The 19,472-nt window shown below is 40.3% G+C and overlaps 1 protein-coding gene across 1 annotated transcript in view; it reads right to left on the bottom strand.

The window, feature by feature from the left end:
• Positions 1 to 9,049: 9,049 nt before the first annotated feature.
• LOC126267200 (facilitated trehalose transporter Tret1-like) overlaps positions 9,050 to 19,472 on the bottom strand; it is a 77,631-nt gene continuing 67,208 nt past the window's right edge. Inside the window, exon 5 of the mRNA XM_049972169.1 lies at positions 9,050 to 9,599. Coding sequence (XP_049828126.1) covers positions 9,273 to 9,599 — 327 coding nt within the window. The 3' untranslated portion in view covers positions 9,050 to 9,272. The remainder of the gene's footprint in view (positions 9,600 to 19,472) is intronic.

Below are 19,472 nucleotides of genomic sequence, written 5' to 3'. Positions count from 1 at the left end.
CACTGTAATAATTCAGTGCTGACAAGTGAAAATTTGTGCCGGGCTGGGACTCGAATACGAATTTCCCGCATTGCACGAGCGTCTCCTTAACAGTTTTTTTTTATTTGATCTAATTTTGTTCGTTGTACGAGAGTTGGAACGATAATAGTGGCAACTATTTCTTTACACCTCGTACAAAATAGATATAGGTTTCAATTTTTTACTGACCTTAAAGCAGTCACCAGCATTGTCTATAACCCGTTGCCAGCGATGTGGAAGCCGTAGGCAGTGGCAGTTGTGTTGACAGTTCGAGCGGCGCGCTCCACTGCCCGACGAATTTATAGCAGTTTTGAAGCGAATGCCGTGAAGCGTTTCCTGCAGTTTAGAAATCGAGGGCTTAAGTCAGAGGCGTGCAGTAGGTGGTATAACACTTAGCAGCCACATCTGTCAAAAAATCTGTAAGATCTTGCACTGTACGTGCTTGAGCATTGTCCTGCAAAATGATGGTCATGTCCTGCATAAAGTGTCATCACTTCTGTCTCCAAGTTGGTTGTAGGTTGTGTTCCAAAAATGAATAGCATAGAAACAGAAGGTATTTCTAATATCCACGGGGCTATGTAGAAGGCTCAGTCCTAACCTCACTGCTTCATATTTCATTTTTATACTTTTCAGACTTTTTTTGTAATCTGGTGCTCAATACTTGAATTTAACATAACTGTTGTCAGAGTATTCTCTGTATCGTTCATGACTTTTTTCTTAACATAAGGTTTGACAGAAGAGGTTTGTGGGTACAGAGTATCCTGTTTAATTCTTTTCTTCTTCACTGAAAGAAGACGGCAGTTACCATAGAAATATCTGTGATGTAAAGAAAGAAAATAACTGAAAAATTTTGTGCCCCTTACTGCTTCCTATGCCTGATATATTTGGATTCTAATTGTCGTTCCTGGTGCCTATCAATTGCAACTCATGATTTGGGGCGTTGGCATAATATCTTTTCACAAAACTGAAAGGCAAATGTTTAGTCTTCTCGTTATTGTTCTGTACATGTTGTTTCAGAAGTGTTGTCATGACTGGAATGATCATTGGAAACAAAAGAGTCAAGTACACATGGCCTCTAAAATGCATACCTTAAGAGCTATGAGCAATTCTTGATCTTGAATACTGTGAATCAAATCCCTTCTATTGGAAGCTCTTTGTATCCCATATTTTGGGAAGTGGCACTATGGACCAAAACAAGAAAAAAAGTCCAGCAAACATCTGCTCTAAAATGCATACCTTAAAAGTTACCAGCACAGGTTCATTAGAAGAGTTGTATTTCAAAGTAGTGAAGAAGCCCTTAAGGTAGCACATGTTTACTGGACATTTTTTCCTTGATTTGGTCCATACTACCACTTCCCAATACATGGAAAGCAAAGAGCTTGCAGCAAAAGAGATTTGTTTCACAGTATTGAAGATCAAGAATTCCTGATAGCTCTTAAGGAATGCGTTTTAGATGCCCTGTTTATTTGGCTTTTTTGTTTCGGATGATCATTCCCGTCATATGCCTGAACATTGACCATCACTTCCGAAACACCCTTTATATACGTGACACACCTCACAATACAGTTCCGTCACAAAAGATCTCTTTGATCTTGACCTCATGATGAGTATTATGAAACAATCTCTGGACATAGCATTTTCGCTAGAAAGGAGAAGGTGTTTGCAATTCCATTACAAATTAGTAGCATTTCGAATACTGGTTGCCACTCCAGTGAACTGTACTACATCAGAAGCACCAACGTGCAGCTTCGTAGTTCCTTTTCATTGGCCAGTCATTATACATTATTAGTGTTGCTCCGAAAGGAAATCTTTCAAACCGTGTACGTTTGTAGAGTCAATTAATCGCCATCGAAGCACAATGTAAACTAAAAGTTATCAATTAGACATGAGATGGCGCTGAAGTTATTCCATTGTCATGATTCTCGGTGCACGAACAAAGCTTCTTTATCATACGTGCCCGGAATTATCCGAAACGATAATATCTCCCGCGGCCACATACTAACAATGAAAATTGTGAAGTCCTGCTCCTACACATCGAGAATGCGTTATGCAGGTCAAATAACGGTAGCAGTCTCCTTTACAATATGTGTCTGGAATTTCATTGCGAAATTGAATACTTGACACAACAGTCATTTGTTATCATTTGGAGAGATAAGTTTGATAGCGCGTCGCGCCTAAAGGCCGGGTCAAGCAGGCAGCAGGCAAGAGCGGGGGCTGAGACGGAAGATCGCTCCGAGCGGACCTGTCAGTTTCAAGCGGCAGGTGGGTTTCGTTCCAGCTAAAGGCTTTAAGACAATGCTTTTTCCACGTTTGTGTTGATTGCACGCAGACATTAGTTCTACAAAGTACGATATGAGAAATGAAACAGGAGTTGAGACGAATCATCCGCGATGCTGGTACGATTTATACGAATTTTACACCAAAATATATTAAATAAACAAATCTGCAAGTTACTGGCAATTTATAACTTGTGAACCAGTGCAGATACAGAGCAGAGCGAGTTCTCATTTTAAAGGTCTCTGTCACGAGATCCACTATTCAGGGATCTAATGCGGCATTAAATTCAAAGTTGTAAGCGAGGGGCCTTGTGAAGACGACGGAGGTGTTGCCGCAATCGCGTATTCAAGCAGCGACAGACTGGCGACGGTCGGTACACAGGCTAAGTACACATGGAAACAGCGTCTGGCCAGCCAGCGCGTGAGCAAGGTCCCGCATAGCAGCTCGTGACAGTGACACAACTGCCCCGTGACTTCCCCATGTATGGTAATGCACACTCTCGTTGGCGATGTGCGTCAGAAGGATTGTTCTAGAAACTTGACGAGCGTTGCGATAAGGAGACCCTCTCCAACCCAAAAGAGAGCACAGTTTATCGTCGTCTGGGACGCTCCCCACGTGGCGGGCATCGCCTCGGTGAGGCCTTAGAATAGTTAGGGTCACGTCGGGATCGAGATAATGCTTTTAAGATAGTCTCAGAACCGCGAGATGGAAGTCAGCTGACAGAGCTACGTGAAGCCGTATATCGTAACATTGTGCACTGAATAAAGAAACTAAAGCTAGTAGTGCCACAAGTAAACTTCCAATGAAATTAGACCTGAGTTTCCTTGCGCTTCCTTGCGCTGTACACCAAGTTCTGTTTCCCTGAACACCCTCTTTATCTTGTAGATTCTTTACAGGGTGAAGTTCTGCAAGATGTCTACGCGAAAATTCAGCCCTGAGTTTCCTTGCGCTTCCTTGCGCTGTACACCAAGTTCTGTTTCCCTGAACACCCTCTTTATCTTGTAGATTCTTTACAGGGTGAAGTTCTGCAAGATGTCTACGCGAAAATTCAGCCATCGATTACATAGCTCGAGGTAAGCCCTTGCAATTACAACGTGTTCTTTTCGCTCCCTCTCCGGACACGACTTGTCGTCGAAACGCAACGACTGACACACTTGTATAATTTTCAGTATTAATATTTCACTGATAAAACACCGATTTTATTAATTTGTTCCTAATGATTAATTAAAGAAGTAATACAAGAAGCATATATGAACAGCAAGGCAGTGTATAATAGTGGTGTCCTCACACACATTTCAACATGATTAGTTTGTGATATTTGTAGCTATTAGAATACGTTGTCCTTGTTCGTTAGTAATTTTGGATAGTTTTTCCTATATTTGTTTAACTTATGCATATACATAAATTCTAATCCGCTCATCAGAAAGAGCACTTCAAATCCGTATAGGAAGTGATGCCTAATAGGAACTGTAATGTTATTTAGTGGCACACATGGACAAAAACTATTTCCGTACTCTACAACGAAATCGGAAAATACCAAAACATTTACTATGGGCACACTATTGACTTTATAGACCTGTGCAAGGTACGTTTTTTGACGAGAATTTGAGCGCGCATACAGTGGTGCAATTAGAATTAAGATTTCTCTTTTGTGTAAAAAGTTATACAAATAGTGGTGATCAATAGGAAGCCGTTACGTGATGCGGCTTGGGGAATTTCGGATCGAAGGTATTTAAGAACAACTGACACAAAGCCCCACGTGAAAGTTCCGCTCGTCTTTACCGACGCCAGATCTGTGTTGTTCGACGCGACACTTTGGTGATAGTTTTGCGGTCCAAGAAGTGTTGAACTTAGCAGAATTATGCGCGCAAACGGAAGATAGCCTTTTTCGCGAAAAATCTGGAATTGGTATAATTTAGGTGTGGAACACAGTAGGGACTAGTGTTTTTTCCACGCGTTGTGTTTTTTTTTGGGGGGGGTAGATTGTTTTTGTAGGCAAACCGTACTTTGCGGCAAAATCGCAGCTGTGGGACTGTTTCCATTCGAGTGCTGTCACACTTAGCCTCTGAAGCGCTACTGCGGGACTCTGTTTATATCTGAGCAGTCCTAACTGTATTTTGGATTACCAACGGGGCTTAGTTCCTGATATGGTCACGTTGGGCTCTAATTGTTTTCACCGCATTTAGGTGTGGTTGTGAAACAGTGCCACTGCACTTTAACTGTGTTTAAACCGGTCGGGACTTCGTATTTTTGTGGTATCCGACACTTAGGAATTCCCGCTAGTATCGAGTGAACTTCAGATCATCGTGATTAGGCCGTGTTTCGGCGAACTGATCGATCTGCTTAATAGTAATCGATGTCCTTCAGTATTCAGCAATTTTCATTAAAATTTATAGCGTGTTCGGTATGGCTATTGAGGACTCGAGCAATAGTTAAAACCATACGTAACTGTTTGGAAAATATGACCAATGAACTGTGTTTAATTATGAATAAAACTTTGTGAAATTTAGTGAACTTAACACTCGCATTCGATTCGTCATTTAACATTAGCCTCCTAGACTGTACCCTGGTTAACATTTGTACTTGTCGGTCAGCAGCATGGAGAGTATTTTCGTTATGCAGTTTAACAGGTCTTAAGCGCACGTGTCTGGTGGCAGAAAGGGCCAGGTAGAAGATATAGTCCAGTGAGACTGTTGTCTACACTACCGGCCCAGATATTCGCAGAAAAACGTACTTGATGGTGTGATTCTACTAGACCGTGAGGGTTTTCCTCGTCCTCCTTGTTTCCTTGCAGAAAATAAGGAATGTACTTGTAAATAAAGAGCACAGTATGTGTAAACGTGTACGCATGTTAGTTGTAAATAAGCTGGAGAACAGTAATGCTAGACAATTTTATTTCCATGTTTCGTTAAGCTGGCGTCTCTGATTCCGGGTCCCCTACCTCATATTGTTCAATGGAGCGTTCTCTACGTCCTGTTACATTTTGCACGGTCTTACTGAAGCACCGTGTATGTATACCGCGCAGGTTGTGATGTTATATTACCAACCACTCAGCTTGCCAGCAACGATAACTCATTGACCAGGCACGTTATTGAGTTCTTTTACGACAGTTATCTCTTGTCGAATGTCCGTCACAGTCTTTAATAAATATCTGATAAATCTTTTGTTATCGATGATCACTAGTCCTATATAAACTATAGTTATACGAATCTTTCCGCAGACAAAATTAAAGGTAACAAATTTTGCTATTCTCTATTGCAACAAACGGTAAGATTTCAGTACATTCCCTCATGAACTTACCAGAGAAACTTAGTTGTAGCAGAGATCGTAGAAATCTGTATCACTTTCCTTATAATCACTTAATCTGCCAGTATAATCCCGTAGCGGATAGAGTTTAAAGACGGTACTGATTTTTCTCGAGTAGTAGCATATTTTGCAGTTATTACCTCTTAATTATTTAGACATGCTTCAATCGTTTTATATTTAGCTTAAAAAGCCTCTAACATCTGACAGTAGACATATCTACTGAAATAGCCATTTTGTTAAGTTTCAGAAAGGTAGTTCTGAACGTCAACACCAACAACACTAAAATAATGTTTTATAGACACGTCAACAACGGAATAAAACCCTTTTAGGTAATCAATCGCATCGTTATGAAACACTAAAACAACTGAACGCTACAAAGATGATCGACTCGTCAGCATTTTATGTCCTTTGGTGTTTCGTATTAACACGACCAAGAATCCTAAATGATTTTATTCATGATGACACTGGCCATCCTTGCTGTGTAAGTCTACGAAATTACACAACGACAGCAGAATTGAACAAACTGGGAGTGACATCGTAGAATCTATTTGTGATTTTTTGTGTAAAGAGCACATACGGACTACAAATGGGACCTGCCGTGTGAACAGTATTAACTTGTGGAAGTGTTGCAAAGCCTTTAGTGATGAAAGTCACACAAAAACAGAGTCCTTCCATTCGAAAAACAGTGATTACAGTAAGAATTAGTACTGGAGACGGGAGAACTACTTCTTTCATTCCAGTCCCTTCCTTGTTTTAATTATGATCTTAATGAAAATGAAATTTAGGTGGCCTCGCTAATAGGTGCTAGATGGACCTAGAAGTACTTTGCTGGATTCCGTGAGAGAAGAAAAGACAAAAATAACGACATAAAAAGGTGGGTGTATGACGTAGAGAAACGTACATCACCAATATGGGTGTGAACAACTTAGGACCAAAATATATGAAGACGTCAATGTGGATGAGAGCTGTAGCCTGTAGTCTAACTTAGAAAACAGGCTGCAGGTTTTATTAGTTTATTGTGTGCAAATGTTTCCATTTATTCATAACTGCTGCATTCTGTATCCTTCTAAACTGCTGCTATCTGTATTGAAGCCTTGATCGTCTCTATAATTTTTACTTCTCACATTTCTAGTCAATATCAATTAATAATTCATTTATGCCTCAGGCAGTGTCCTATCACCCTATCCCTTCTTTCAGTCAAGTTGTACCGTAAAGTTCTTTTCTCAAAAATTCCACTGATGTATAAACAAAAAATGAACGATATAAGAGCATAATGCACTGTTTCCGTCAGCAGTCTTGTTGGTAGCAGTACTGATAAAATTTTGTCTCTAGTATAATTGGGCAGGAAAGGGGTTGACATCTAAAAATAACAGAAAATAGCCAGTTTGTGTTGTAATCATCTTTATTTCAACATTACGAATGAAACTCGTGGGATTGGTTAGAAAATTTTCAGTATAGAACAATTTCGTGGAGGGGATTTGAAAATGTTAGTTATGAAGATTTGTCTCCCACTGATTTCTTAAAAAAATTATTTTTTAATTTGTGTTCTGTTCTTTCAGTGGTAAATTGATATGAATTTAAGCTATGGATGGATCTGAATCCAAATATTTTGCCGTAAAAGTTTGAGATAAATAAGAAAATGCAGCACTTATGAACTGTAAAATGACATGAAATTTTAATAAACACATGAAATTCTGAAATGTGGTTACAGTTTTTTGCAAAACAAAGTCAGTGGCAAATATACATATCTTATATTATCAATTCTTGTAACTTTGGTAATAGAAAAAAATATGCAGCTTGAAGTGTATCACATGATATCATACTAGACGACACCTGGTCGCCATTGATATTTGTGTTTTATTTACTCTTGAACAGTGAATAAATACAAAGAGAGAAAAATATGAAACTTTCTATTATGACACTATTTTGTCATTCGAAAACGGGTAAACCATTTACCTTACATTATAATTGACGAAGAAAACTTGAAATAATCAAATATGTAGATTTGTATGAATTACACAAAACTAAACGACACCGTTAGGTCTTCCACTATTGCAGTTTGAAACTGCTTAGAGGAGCAGTAAATCCTTTGCTGTAAACTTCTGGCATTTAGTTCAATCTAACTTTTTGAGGTAGTTACACATCGATTTCATTGGACCCAGGAAGGAATCTCAAACAACGTTGTAAGACGTGTGTATTTCGATTGTCTATTGTCAAACCACAATTTATGAAAGATTTTTATATTTTATTAATAGGATTAAGTAGGAATAATTAATATTTGTCATGTTGGAAATGATTATGGTAGCAGGGAATATCTGCACCAATGTATTGTTGATATAATTTTAAAAAGGCGGGAGAAACCGCGTACGGATACATTTTAAGAAAAGAGCGGGAAATAACGCGCATTGATACATTTTGTAACGGTAGCAGGGATTGTCTGCACCAGAAAGCATTGTTGGCAGGAGAAACCGCACTTAGCGTTCATAGGATGCCAGTAGTAAGCGAGAAGTGATGCGAATCGGTAGCAGGTCTGAAGCGAGAGGTTGACAGGAGCGGTGTGCCTGCCAGCCAACAGCTATAATTCACAAGAGATTATAATCGGATGTACAGAGACATCAGCTAACTATTATAATAAGAGGAACTAATATTACTGAATGAATTATTTTGAGAAACTCAAGACTACTGAAGGTATGTTTGCGCATTGCTAGTTGTAAGATAATTGTAAAAAGTAAGTCCCATTTGAACGTTTGTAAAATTATTTCATTCAGAATATAGTTAACTTTTGCCAGCAATATTGCATTTCTAATTATAATCCGTTCAAAACACCATCAACGTAAAACTTTGCAAAATGTTATTGTTGTCAAGAAAAAATTTAACTATGAATTACGTAACTTCAGTCAAATTTATTAAAGAATAACGTCAGCTTTGCTAATAAAGAATAACGTCAACTTTGGTAATAAATATAGCCACTTATTATGAAAGGCCACCAGCAGGTAATAGAGTATAGTAAAACAGAGTAAGTATATTCACGTCGCAGTTCGATGTAGCAGTCAGATGGCGATCCAGTAACAGTAAAAATGGTAAGGAACAGTTTTGGGTTCTTGGAGATAACGACTGAGGGCCACGACGACGACACATTCTATGTTCCGTCGAAATAATCAGAAAATCACTTTTACTAAGCAACAATTAAATTTGTATGCGAAGAAAGAGAAAGAGAATAAATTTCAAAGGGAATATTTCATTTGTTATTATTAAGCAAGAGATAGAAATCCTAAGGGAAGGTTACATAGGTTATTGTAAATATATTCTCTCATGATGCAGTGGGAACCATATCCAGCCCACTGTGGACAACTGACTGCTATTCAAGACATTAGAAAAATACCTGCTGCACATTACCCGCCGTCATCACTTTCAATGCAAAGAAGAATCAGTATACAAGTGTGTATGATTTTTTTTTAAGTGAGCAGCTATGAGGCAGTCATACGTAATTTTCCGCAGTGACCTGGGTCCATAACATCTTAGCAGGGATAAGTTATTAAAGTAGCTGAAAGTTGAACGGTTCCGTTTTAGGTAAAGTAGTGTCATTCCCTTCACTGACTTGGATTAATTTCTCTGAAGCAGTCACTCTCTATCTCTCGGTACAAGAAAAGCCAAATTTGCCTCAGCAGTTCCTAGAGACAGTGATAACGTTTGTCAGGCGGGCGTCCAAGCGCTTTGACGTTCATCTCGGAGGAGATATCCATCAGTGAGCGACCTTTGGTTTCGGGAATAAAATACAAAGTGAAGGACAACCCAGCCAAGGCGCATGCAGCAAAGACCCAGAAGGGCGCGAAAGGCGCTCCAGCACCTGAGACGCCTTGAGCCAGCTTAGTGAGGGTGAAGGCCAGCGCTGAGCTCACGACGGAGACGCACGAGTTGCACAGACCCCGCATTGACGCCGGCATCACGTCGTTCGGCAGCACCCACACCAGCGGGTAGCCTCCCATGTCGAAGGACACCTGCAGCAAGGTAATACAGACAGCTCTTCTTAATTTTGCTGGTACACACAGGTGCTCTCGCTGGCTAAACCTGCCACCATAGGAATCCAGAAATAAACAGTTACCACATTTGGTTCTTATCGGAACGAACCTTGACTATGGTCACGGTAAACACTGAGGGCGTATGCTTCCCAGACAAATACTGGTCATCGCATTAGGAGCAAATGTAGGGTAAAACAGCGGAAAAAATAGATTTGTTTTTATTTATTAATTTATTGGATTGAGGCCTCTACAAAGACATCTATAAGTTTCATAACATAACTCTGCATAGAAAGTTGTTTTAAGAAATCTTCTACGGCCGTCTGCGTCTGCTATGCCCCGCATTTCGAAGCTGTAACCCACACTTCCTCTAAGCTAGCCTTATCTTATGTTGATGTTTTGGACAAACTATTGACACCAAATGCAGATGTATTTAGAAGATTGAAGAAAGAAATGAACAGCAAAATGTTAGAATGTCGAAAACCACTGAGAGGTGCTTATTTATTGGCAGAGAAAGAATTTCACAAGTTAAAAAGCCATCAGGTAGAATGTACATATTGTGCAAGCAGTGTAGGAAATACTGTTTGACAGCAGTTCTGCAGATGAATATCCTCAGCACTTCCAGTGTGTCATATCATGGTATAAATATCATGTTTGGCGGAAGCTATTGGAAAGCCGTGAAGTCATAAGAATGGCCGCCGCCTGCTATTTCACATTTTATAAGTCCAACTTCCAGATACCTAGCCAGACCTGAACTGATGAAAAAAATGTGTACGTGCGGGACTACAAAATACGAATGAGAGCTACAATCGCCATCTACGGATGCGTTGTCCAGAAACAGCGTGTTTATCCTCTAATGTCGTGAAGATAACTGCATGTGACACCCGTCTAGTGTTTAATATTAGAGATTTAGGTCGGATTATGTGCCTGCAGAGATTAGGCTCCCATCCAGAAAATAAATGAGGATGTATGTTGCAAGTGCTACTTTGAAATGAAGAGGCTTGCACAGGAAAGGAATTCGTGATGGGCACCATCAAACCAGACGGAAAACTGAAAAAAAAATTAAAAATAGATGAGTTGTGCTTTTAGAGAATTACTATAACACATATTCAAGTTCGTCTAGTTCCATAAGGAAGTTATTTTCATTTCATTATTTTCTTCCCTTGGACTGTCTTCTCGTTCTTTCGTTTAATACGACTTTGGGGTACGTAACATCGATCAATTTTAATGTTCTTTGATATATATTAGCCCACTGTTGTTAAATTCTTTCTGATCTTGCTTTCCTTTCTTTTTTTATAGATTTTGAACTTTGGTTTTATTTTGAAATTGAATTGGAACATATCTTTCTTGCCTTCCCAGTTTCCTTATACAATTTCTTTGCAGATGTTGCCAAAGTTATTTGATTAGTGTATTTGGGTCATTTCCGACGACGTGTACATAAAAATCTGTTATTATTTTTCTCATTGTGGCTTTTCGTTTGTTTGGTAAAGTGTTTGACTTCTGATGTCGATTAGTTTGTTCTTATGGAATTTGGACATAGGAATTTTCTTAATATCTCCCTTTCTTTTATTTCCAGCCTTTCAACTGGGCCATCGTTTGTGATCAACAGTGTTTCGGCTCCGTATAAGCCTTCCGTTATGATTACCGGGTTATAGTGTCTATTTTTGCAGTCCATGAGCGGGACATGTTTATGGATAGTTGGAATGCCAAATGAAATTTAAATCTTCTAGATTCCATTGCATATTTCTCGAGTTCATTCCAACAAATCCATTCTTCAAGATATTTGATTTACATTACCATTTGTATTCCTTGTTCTCCTACTTTAAGACGTTTCTGGGGGTTTTAATCTTTGTTATGACTTTGGTCTTTTCGAAAGAGATTTTGAGCCTTTTTTTGCTTGTTTTTGTAGTACGAGAGTCTGTTCTTTGGCTTCTTCCAAGTCTCGGCTACTAGGGCCGTATCGTTTACAAAGGCTTGGCAACTGATTCTGGTGCCTTTCTTTTTTGCTCCTAGTCCGATTACACTATTTATCTTCATGTTGCACTCTCTGAGTACTGTTTCTTGGGTACAGTTTAATAGCAGAGGGGAGAATCCATCTCCTTGCCGAACACCATTTTTTTAATCTCAAAACAGTCAAAGAGTACTTCCATGAATGTAACTTTGAAGTATGTGTTGAAAGCAGTTTATCTGATTATGTTTGTGGTTATCTTGTATAGATTTAGTTCTTTCAGACTGTTACTGAGGGATTTCCGCCCTATTGGGCTTTGCATTTTTCGAAAGCCAATGGAAGTGACGACATATAATTTTGTTCTTAATTTCTGGTACGCCATGATGTTATGAAGTTTGGGATTTTTGTTTCGAGTGGATCTTCCTTTCCTGAATCCCGTTGGGTATTATTGAAATTGATAGCCTGTTTGTGGCTCTGATCTGTTAAGTTAAACTTTAGAAAATATCTTGTATGTTGCATGTACGCGTGAGATCCCTCTGTAGTTCTTGCGCTCTGCTTTGGAGTCTGGAGTGGGTGCTTGAGGAGATATTCCCATTCATCTGGTACTCTTTGATTTACCCAGAGGTCTTCAAAAATATTTTTGACAGACAATATGGCATTTTTGTTGACATTTCAAGTCCAAGTTCAAGGATGATTTCTCCTGAAGTCTTACGGTTTTTGTGTTTCTCAGTAGTGGGAGGTTCAGAGTTAGGGTTTGTTGTTGCTGAGGGGCTAAATTCCATTTTTCTGTAAGTTCATCACTATTGAGGCGGTTTCTGAAATATTGCGCCAATATTTTCCAACCATACGTATTGCTGAGGGCAATATTTTTATTTTTGTCCTGGAGATGTAGGGTCAGTAGAGTGTATTTCATTATTTTTTGTTAAGAAGTTTTATATAAGTTCCTTTTGATGTTTTTGACGAAGTTGTTGCTTATATGAGAAATTAGAAGGTCTTCTTGGACTTTTTTATTTTTTTGAGATTTCTGTTCAGTAATTTTCTTACACTTAAGAATCTGCGTCGCTTATGTTAGGTTTGCTGTTATTACCCGTACCTCTGTGGTAACTTTCTTTTTGTTACTTCAAGGACCCCTGTATTTTACTGTACACCTTTTTCTTTCTTTCTTCTTATGATGACGTACCAAGACGTCTGAACTGATTGTGATACCATTTGCTCAACCGTGGCTACAGAGTTAGAGAAATAAATGTCCGTTTCAAGACTCTCACAGTTTTCCTCTCAGGCAGGGCGCCTAGTCTGCCTAACATTGATCTGCCAAACATTAGGCGACCAGAGGACATCGTGGACAAGAGAAATGCTGTCCTCTTCTTTATTGCATCCGCATGTCTCTTTCTCGCATCTGCATCCTCAAGTGTTTTATCAATAACAACTGATTTTAAAACTTTGCAAATTACAATAACTGATTCCGTACACAGGAGTCTTGACGGTACGCTTGTGCCTGGCACACATTTTTGTCTACTGAAGTCGGAACTCGTATTTAATGTTACAATAACTAAAAACGCAGAGGCATACTATTGTAACATTGTAGTTGCATATTACTGCTTAAGTTACAACATTCTGTTGTAATTACTGAAACAAATTTTCTGAAATTTTCTCCAGAATATTTTCACAGCGCTGGGAAGTCAAATTAAGTTGCGTTATAAGCTATAGCCTTCTTGTAATATACCGTAATGCTAACGCACTACCCTTCTCAACGTAATAAGATTTTCATTCTATATTTGTGAAAGCAGTTTAAGAAAAATGTCGGTAGCTTCACTGATTTTATATAGAGTATCATGTATGTTATCATGATAGATAAATGGCACAAAACGAAGATTCTGATGGATGGAATGAAATAGAACAGGCTTCATGTAATTTGCGGCAACTTTCGGTAATCACCTATGTGAACTGTGTTAAGGTAATCGAAAGAGAAATGACTGAGACGTAAGAAGTCGCTGGTACGACAGAAGCAGGATGTGTGGGTAACTATGGGGATCTCCCTTTCGCCCTTACATATACAACAACCATCTCCAAGGCGCGAAGCGTTCTAGGCAATAGAGCGGCATTACGTCACGAATAGCTATGTCATTACTATCGATCTCTTGTAGTGCAAGTATAAACAAATTCATAATATCGACAATAAAAATTAGTATTGTAAATACGACACACATAACTGCTTTGTAAAAAACTATTTTCCGCAAAACGAATACAGGGAAGGTTGATAAAATAAACCAAAGAAGATAATCGAGACATAGTTACAAATATTTAGAAGTCTTCGAAACCACGGTGGGAACCGCGTAAAGAGCGGTTGTCACGGTAGCCTTGACTACCTCACTGCCGTCGACAGTGTAAATGAAAGCAGTCTTAACCTCCAGAAACAAAAAGGACTCTTCCAGAACCAAGTCTGAAAAGACAAGAAACATTGTCAAGGCTTTTGATTTGTTCGTCCTTGCCTCCTTCTTTGGGGACCTTTTTCGTGTTTAGATGCAGTATGCACAGAGGTTTTTAATGGTTCAGTGCCTAACAGTCATTCGACGGTCAGAATCAACAGTTCAACCACTTGAGCCACGTTTTCATGGGTGTGGCAGGTTGATGGTCGTTCCCTGCACTCCTTAATCCTTTCACTGCCTTTGGTATGTACGAGTCGGAAGACAGTGAATCAGAAAATCATAGCATGTTATTGTTATGTACCAATGTTTCACTAGTAAACGATAGGCTGCTAATGGTTTGCAGCATTCTTCAAGTTTCACTGTTAACACTCTGCTTTGCACCGTCGCCTCGTATTAGTTCGCGTTTGCTGATAGGCAACAGCATCAACAGATTTGTGAAGTGAGCTGCTATCATGGCTTCCCAGACAAATGGTGTCAATGACTGCATGCACGTACTCACATCTGCCTCAGCGCAAGCGATGTCCACATTGAGCACATATAATGTGACTTACAAACTTGGAGAAATGCTCTGTCTTCTGATACACTAAGTTTTCTGCATATCTTGTAGTCTGACGCAGTTTCCCTTTGAAATCTTGAAGGTACCTACGAGTAACGATGTATGGGGGCCATGTTCTCTCGTGTTACAAAAACAAAATGACAGGAAATATTTTCTTCATGTTACCTCCGACTATGACAATAGTTAAAATAACCATACATTTATATCTTTATCTCCGAAAATATATTGACATGAAAGTTTGTGGCAAATTCTGAGAGACCAATCTGCTGAGCTCATCGGTAGCTAGGCTTACACACTACTTAATCTAACTTAAACTAACTTACGCTAAGGACAACACACAGCCATGCTCAAGGGAGGACTCAAACTTCTGACGGGAGAAGCCGCGCAAACCGTGGCAAGGCGTCTAAGACCGCCCGGCTACACCGCGCGGCTTGCACAGTGCCTTGATGACTTGCGTCTATGACTTAGTGGAGTCTGTGTGGAACTCGAAACCTAGGATCAGCTCATACCAACTGAAAGAGGGATTCATATGACAAGGCCACAGTTTTCCAGTAGTCTGGTGTCCAATCGATATGATCACGAGTCAAGGACAGGCGGTGCAGGCGACGTAGTCCTATTAGCAAACAAACTGAGATCGACCGTCTGCTGCCATAGCCCAGTAAAGCTAAATTTCACCGCACTGTCGAAAAATGATACGTTCGTCATAAGCCTCACATTGATTTCTGCGATTATGTGACGCAGGATTGTTTGTCTGTTAGCAGTGACAACTCTACGCAAAAGTCGATGCCCTCGGTCGTTAAGTGAAGGGTGTCGGTCACTGTGTTGTCCGTAGTGAGAAGTAACGCCTGTATCTCGATATTCTCGGTACAATCTTGACACTGTGGATTTTCGAGTATCGGATTCCCTAACGATTACCAAAACAAAATGTCCCATTGGTCTAGCTCATACTACCATTCCGCATTGAAAGTCTGTTGATTCCCGATTTGTGGCTATAACCAAGTCATAAATCGTTTCACTTGAGTAACCCGATGACAAGTGACAGCTCCGTCAATGGACCTTGCTTTTTACCTTTCGTACGCGAAACTACAGCCATTTGTACACTACTGGCCATTAAAATCGCTACACCACGAAGATGACGTGCTACAGACGCGAAATTTAACCAACAGGAAGAAGATGCTGTGATATGGAAATGATTAGCTTTTCAGAGCATTCACACAAGGAAGGCGCAAGTTGCGACACCTACAACGTGCTGACCTGAGGAAAGTTTCCAACCGATTTCTCAGTTGACCGGCGTTGTCTGGTGAAACGTTGTTGTGATGCCTCGTGTAAGGAGGAGAAATGCGAACCATCACGTTTCCGACTTCGATAAAGGTCATATTGTAGCCTATCGCGGTTGCAGTTTATCGTATCGCTTGCGTTGATCGAGATCCAATGACTGTTAGTAGAATATGGAATTGGTGGGTTCAGGAGGGTAACACGTAATGCCGGGCTGGATCCCTACGGCCTCGTATCACTAGCAGTCGGGATGACAGGCATATTATCCACATAGCTGTAACGGATCGAGCAGCCACGTCTCGATTCCTGAGTCAACAGATGAGGACGTTTACAAGACAACAAGCATCGGCGTGAACAGTTCAACGACGTTTGTAGCAGCTTTGACTGTCAGCTCGGAGACCATGGCTGCGGTAACCATTGACGCTGCATTACAGACAGGAGCGCCTGCGATGTTGTACTCAACGGTGAGCCTGGGTGCACGAATGGCAAAACGTCATTTTTTTCCCGATGAACCCAGGTGCTGTTTACAACAGGAAGATGGTCACATCCGTGTTTGGCGACGTCGTGGTGAACGCACATCGGAAGCGTGTATTCGTCACCCCCATACAGGCGTATCACCCAGCGTGATGGTATGGGGTGCCATTGGTTACACGTCTCGGTCACCTCTTGTTCGCATTGATGGCGCTTTGAACATTGGTCGTTACATTTCAGATGTGTCACGATCCGTGGTTCTACCCCTCATTCGATCCCTGCGAAACCCTAAATTTCAGCAGGATAATGCACGACCGCATGTTGCAGGTCCTGTTAGGGCCTTTCTAAATACAGAAAATGTTCGACTGCTGTCCTGGCCAGCACATTCTTCAGATCCCTGACCAATTGAACACGACTGGTCAATGGCGGCCGAGCAACTGGCTCGTTACAATACGCCAGCCACTGCTCTTGATGAACTGTGGTATCGTGTTGAAGCTGCATGGGCAGCTGTTCCAGTACACGCCGTCGAAGCTCTGTTTGGCTCAATGCCCAGGCGTATCAAGGCCGTTATTACGGCCAGAGGTGGTTGTTCTGGGTACTCATTTCTCAGGATCTATGCACCCTAATTGCATGAAAATGTAATCACATTTCAGTTCTGTTGTTGTTGTTGTTGTTGTTGTTGTTGTCTTCAGTCCTGAGACTGGTTTGATGCAGCTCTCCACGCTACTCTATCCTGTGCAAGCTGCTTCATCTCCCAGTACCTACTGCAACCTACATCCTTCTGAATCTGCTTAGTGTACTCATTTCTCGGTCTCCCTCTACGATTTTTACCCTCCACGCTGCCCTCCAATGCTAAATTTGTGATCCCTTGATGCCTCAAAACATGTCCTACCAACCGATCCCTTCTTCTAGTCAAGTTGTGCCACAAACTTCTCTTCTCCCCAATCCTATTCAATACCTCCTCATTAGTTACATGATCTATCCACCTTATCTTCAGTATTCTTCTGTAGCACCACATTTCGAAAGCTTCTATTCTCTTCTTGTCCAAACTAGTTATCGTCCATGTTTCACTTCCATACATGGCTACACTCCAAACAAATACTTTCAGAAACGACTTCCTGATACATAAATCTATATTCGATGTTAACAAATTTCTCTTCTTCAGAAACGCTTTCCTTGCCATTGCCAGTCTACATTTTATATCCTCTCTACTTCGACCATCATCAGTTATTTTACTTCCTAAATAGCAAAACTCCTTTACTACTTTAAGTGTCTCATTTCCTAATCTAATTCCCTCAGCATCACCCGATTTAATTTGACTACATTCCATTATCCTCGTTTTGCTTTTGTTAATGTTCATCTTATATCCTCCTTTCAAGACACTGTCCATTCCGTTCAACTGCTCTTCCAAGTCCTTTGCCGTCTCTGACAGAATTACAATGTCATCGGCGAACCTCAAAGTTTTTACTTCGTCTCCATGAATTTTAATACCTACTCCAAATTTTTCTTTTGTTTCCTTTACTGCTTGCTCAATATACAGATTGAATAACATCGGGGAGAGGCTACAACCCTGTCTCACTCCTTTCCCAACCACTGCTTCCCTTTCATGCCCCTCGACTCTTATTACTGCCATCTGGTTTCTGTACAAATTATAAATAGCCTTTCGCTCCCTGTATTTTACCCCTGCCACCTTTAGAATTTGAAAAAGAGTATTCCAGTCAACATTGTCAAAAGCTTTCTCTAAGTCTACAAATGCTAGAAACGTAGGTTTGCCTTTTCTTAATCTTTCTTCTAAGATAAGTCGTAAGGTCAGTATTGCCTCACGTGTTCCAACTTTTCTACGGAATCCAAACTGATCCTCCCCGAGGTCTGCATCTACCAGTTTTTCCATTCGTCTGTAAAGAATTCGCGTTAGTATTTTGCAGCCGTGGCTTATTAAACTGATAGTTCGGTAATTTTCACATCTGTCAGCACCTGCTTTCTTTGGGATTGGAATTATTATATTCTTCTTGAAGTCTGAGGGTATTTCGCCTGTCTCATACATCTTGCTCACCAGCTGGTAGAGTTTTGTCATGATTGGCTCTCCCAAGGCCGTCAGTAGTTCTAATGGAATGTTGTCTACTCCGGGGGCCTTGTTTCGACTCAGGTCTTTCAGTGCTCTGTCAAACTCTTCACGCAGTATCATATCTCCCATTTCGTCTTCATCTACATCCTCTTCTATTTCCATAATATTGTCCTCAAGTACATCGCCCTTGTATAAACCTTCTATATACTCCTTCCACCTTTCTGCTTTCCGTTCTTTGCTTAGAACTGGGCTTCCATCTGACCTCTTGATATTCATGCAAGTGGTTCTCTTTCCTCCAAAGGTCTTTTTAATTTTCCTGTTGGCAATATGTATCTTACTCCTAGGGAGATAATCCTCTACATTCTACATCCTTACATTTGTCCTCTAGCCATGCCTGCTTAGCCATTTTGCACTTCCTGTCGATCTCATTTTTGAGACGTTTGTATTCCTTTTTGCCTGCTTCATTTACTGCATTTCTATATTTTCTCCTTTCATCAATTAAATTCAATATTTCTTCTGTTACCCAAGGATTCCTAGCAGCCCTCGTCTTTGTACCTACTTTATCCTCTACTGCCTTCACTACTACATCCCTCAGAGCTACCCATTCTTCTTCTACTGTATTTCTTTCCCCTATTCCTGTCAATTGTTCCCTTATGCTCTCTCTGAAACTCTGTACAATCTCTGGTTCTTTCAGTTTATCCAGGTCCCATCTCCTTAATTTCCCACATTTTTGCAGTTTCTTTAGTTTTAATCTACAGGTCATAACCAATAGATTGTGGTCAGAGTCCACATCTGCCCCTGGAAATGTCTTACAACTTAAAACCTGGTTCCTAAATCTCTGTTTTACCATTATATAATCTATCTGATACCTTTTAGTATCTCCAGGGTTCTTCCACGTATACAACCTTCTTTCATGATTCTTAAACCAAGTGTTAGCTATGATTAAGTTGTGCTCTGTGCAAAATTCTACTAGGCGGCTTCCTCTTTCATTTCTTAGCCCCAATCCATATTCACCTACTATGTTTCCTTCTCTCCCTTTTCCTACACTCGAATTCCAGTCACCCATTACTATTAAATTTTCGTCTCCCTTCACTATCTGAATAATTTCTTTTAT

This window comes from Schistocerca gregaria, chromosome 4, assembly GCF_023897955.1.
Source record: "Schistocerca gregaria isolate iqSchGreg1 chromosome 4, iqSchGreg1.2, whole genome shotgun sequence".
Lineage (NCBI taxonomy): Eukaryota > Metazoa > Arthropoda > Insecta > Orthoptera > Acrididae > Schistocerca > Schistocerca gregaria.
The sequence above is the reverse complement of the archived record's forward strand: the minus strand, read 5'-3'. Positions and strand labels throughout refer to the sequence as shown.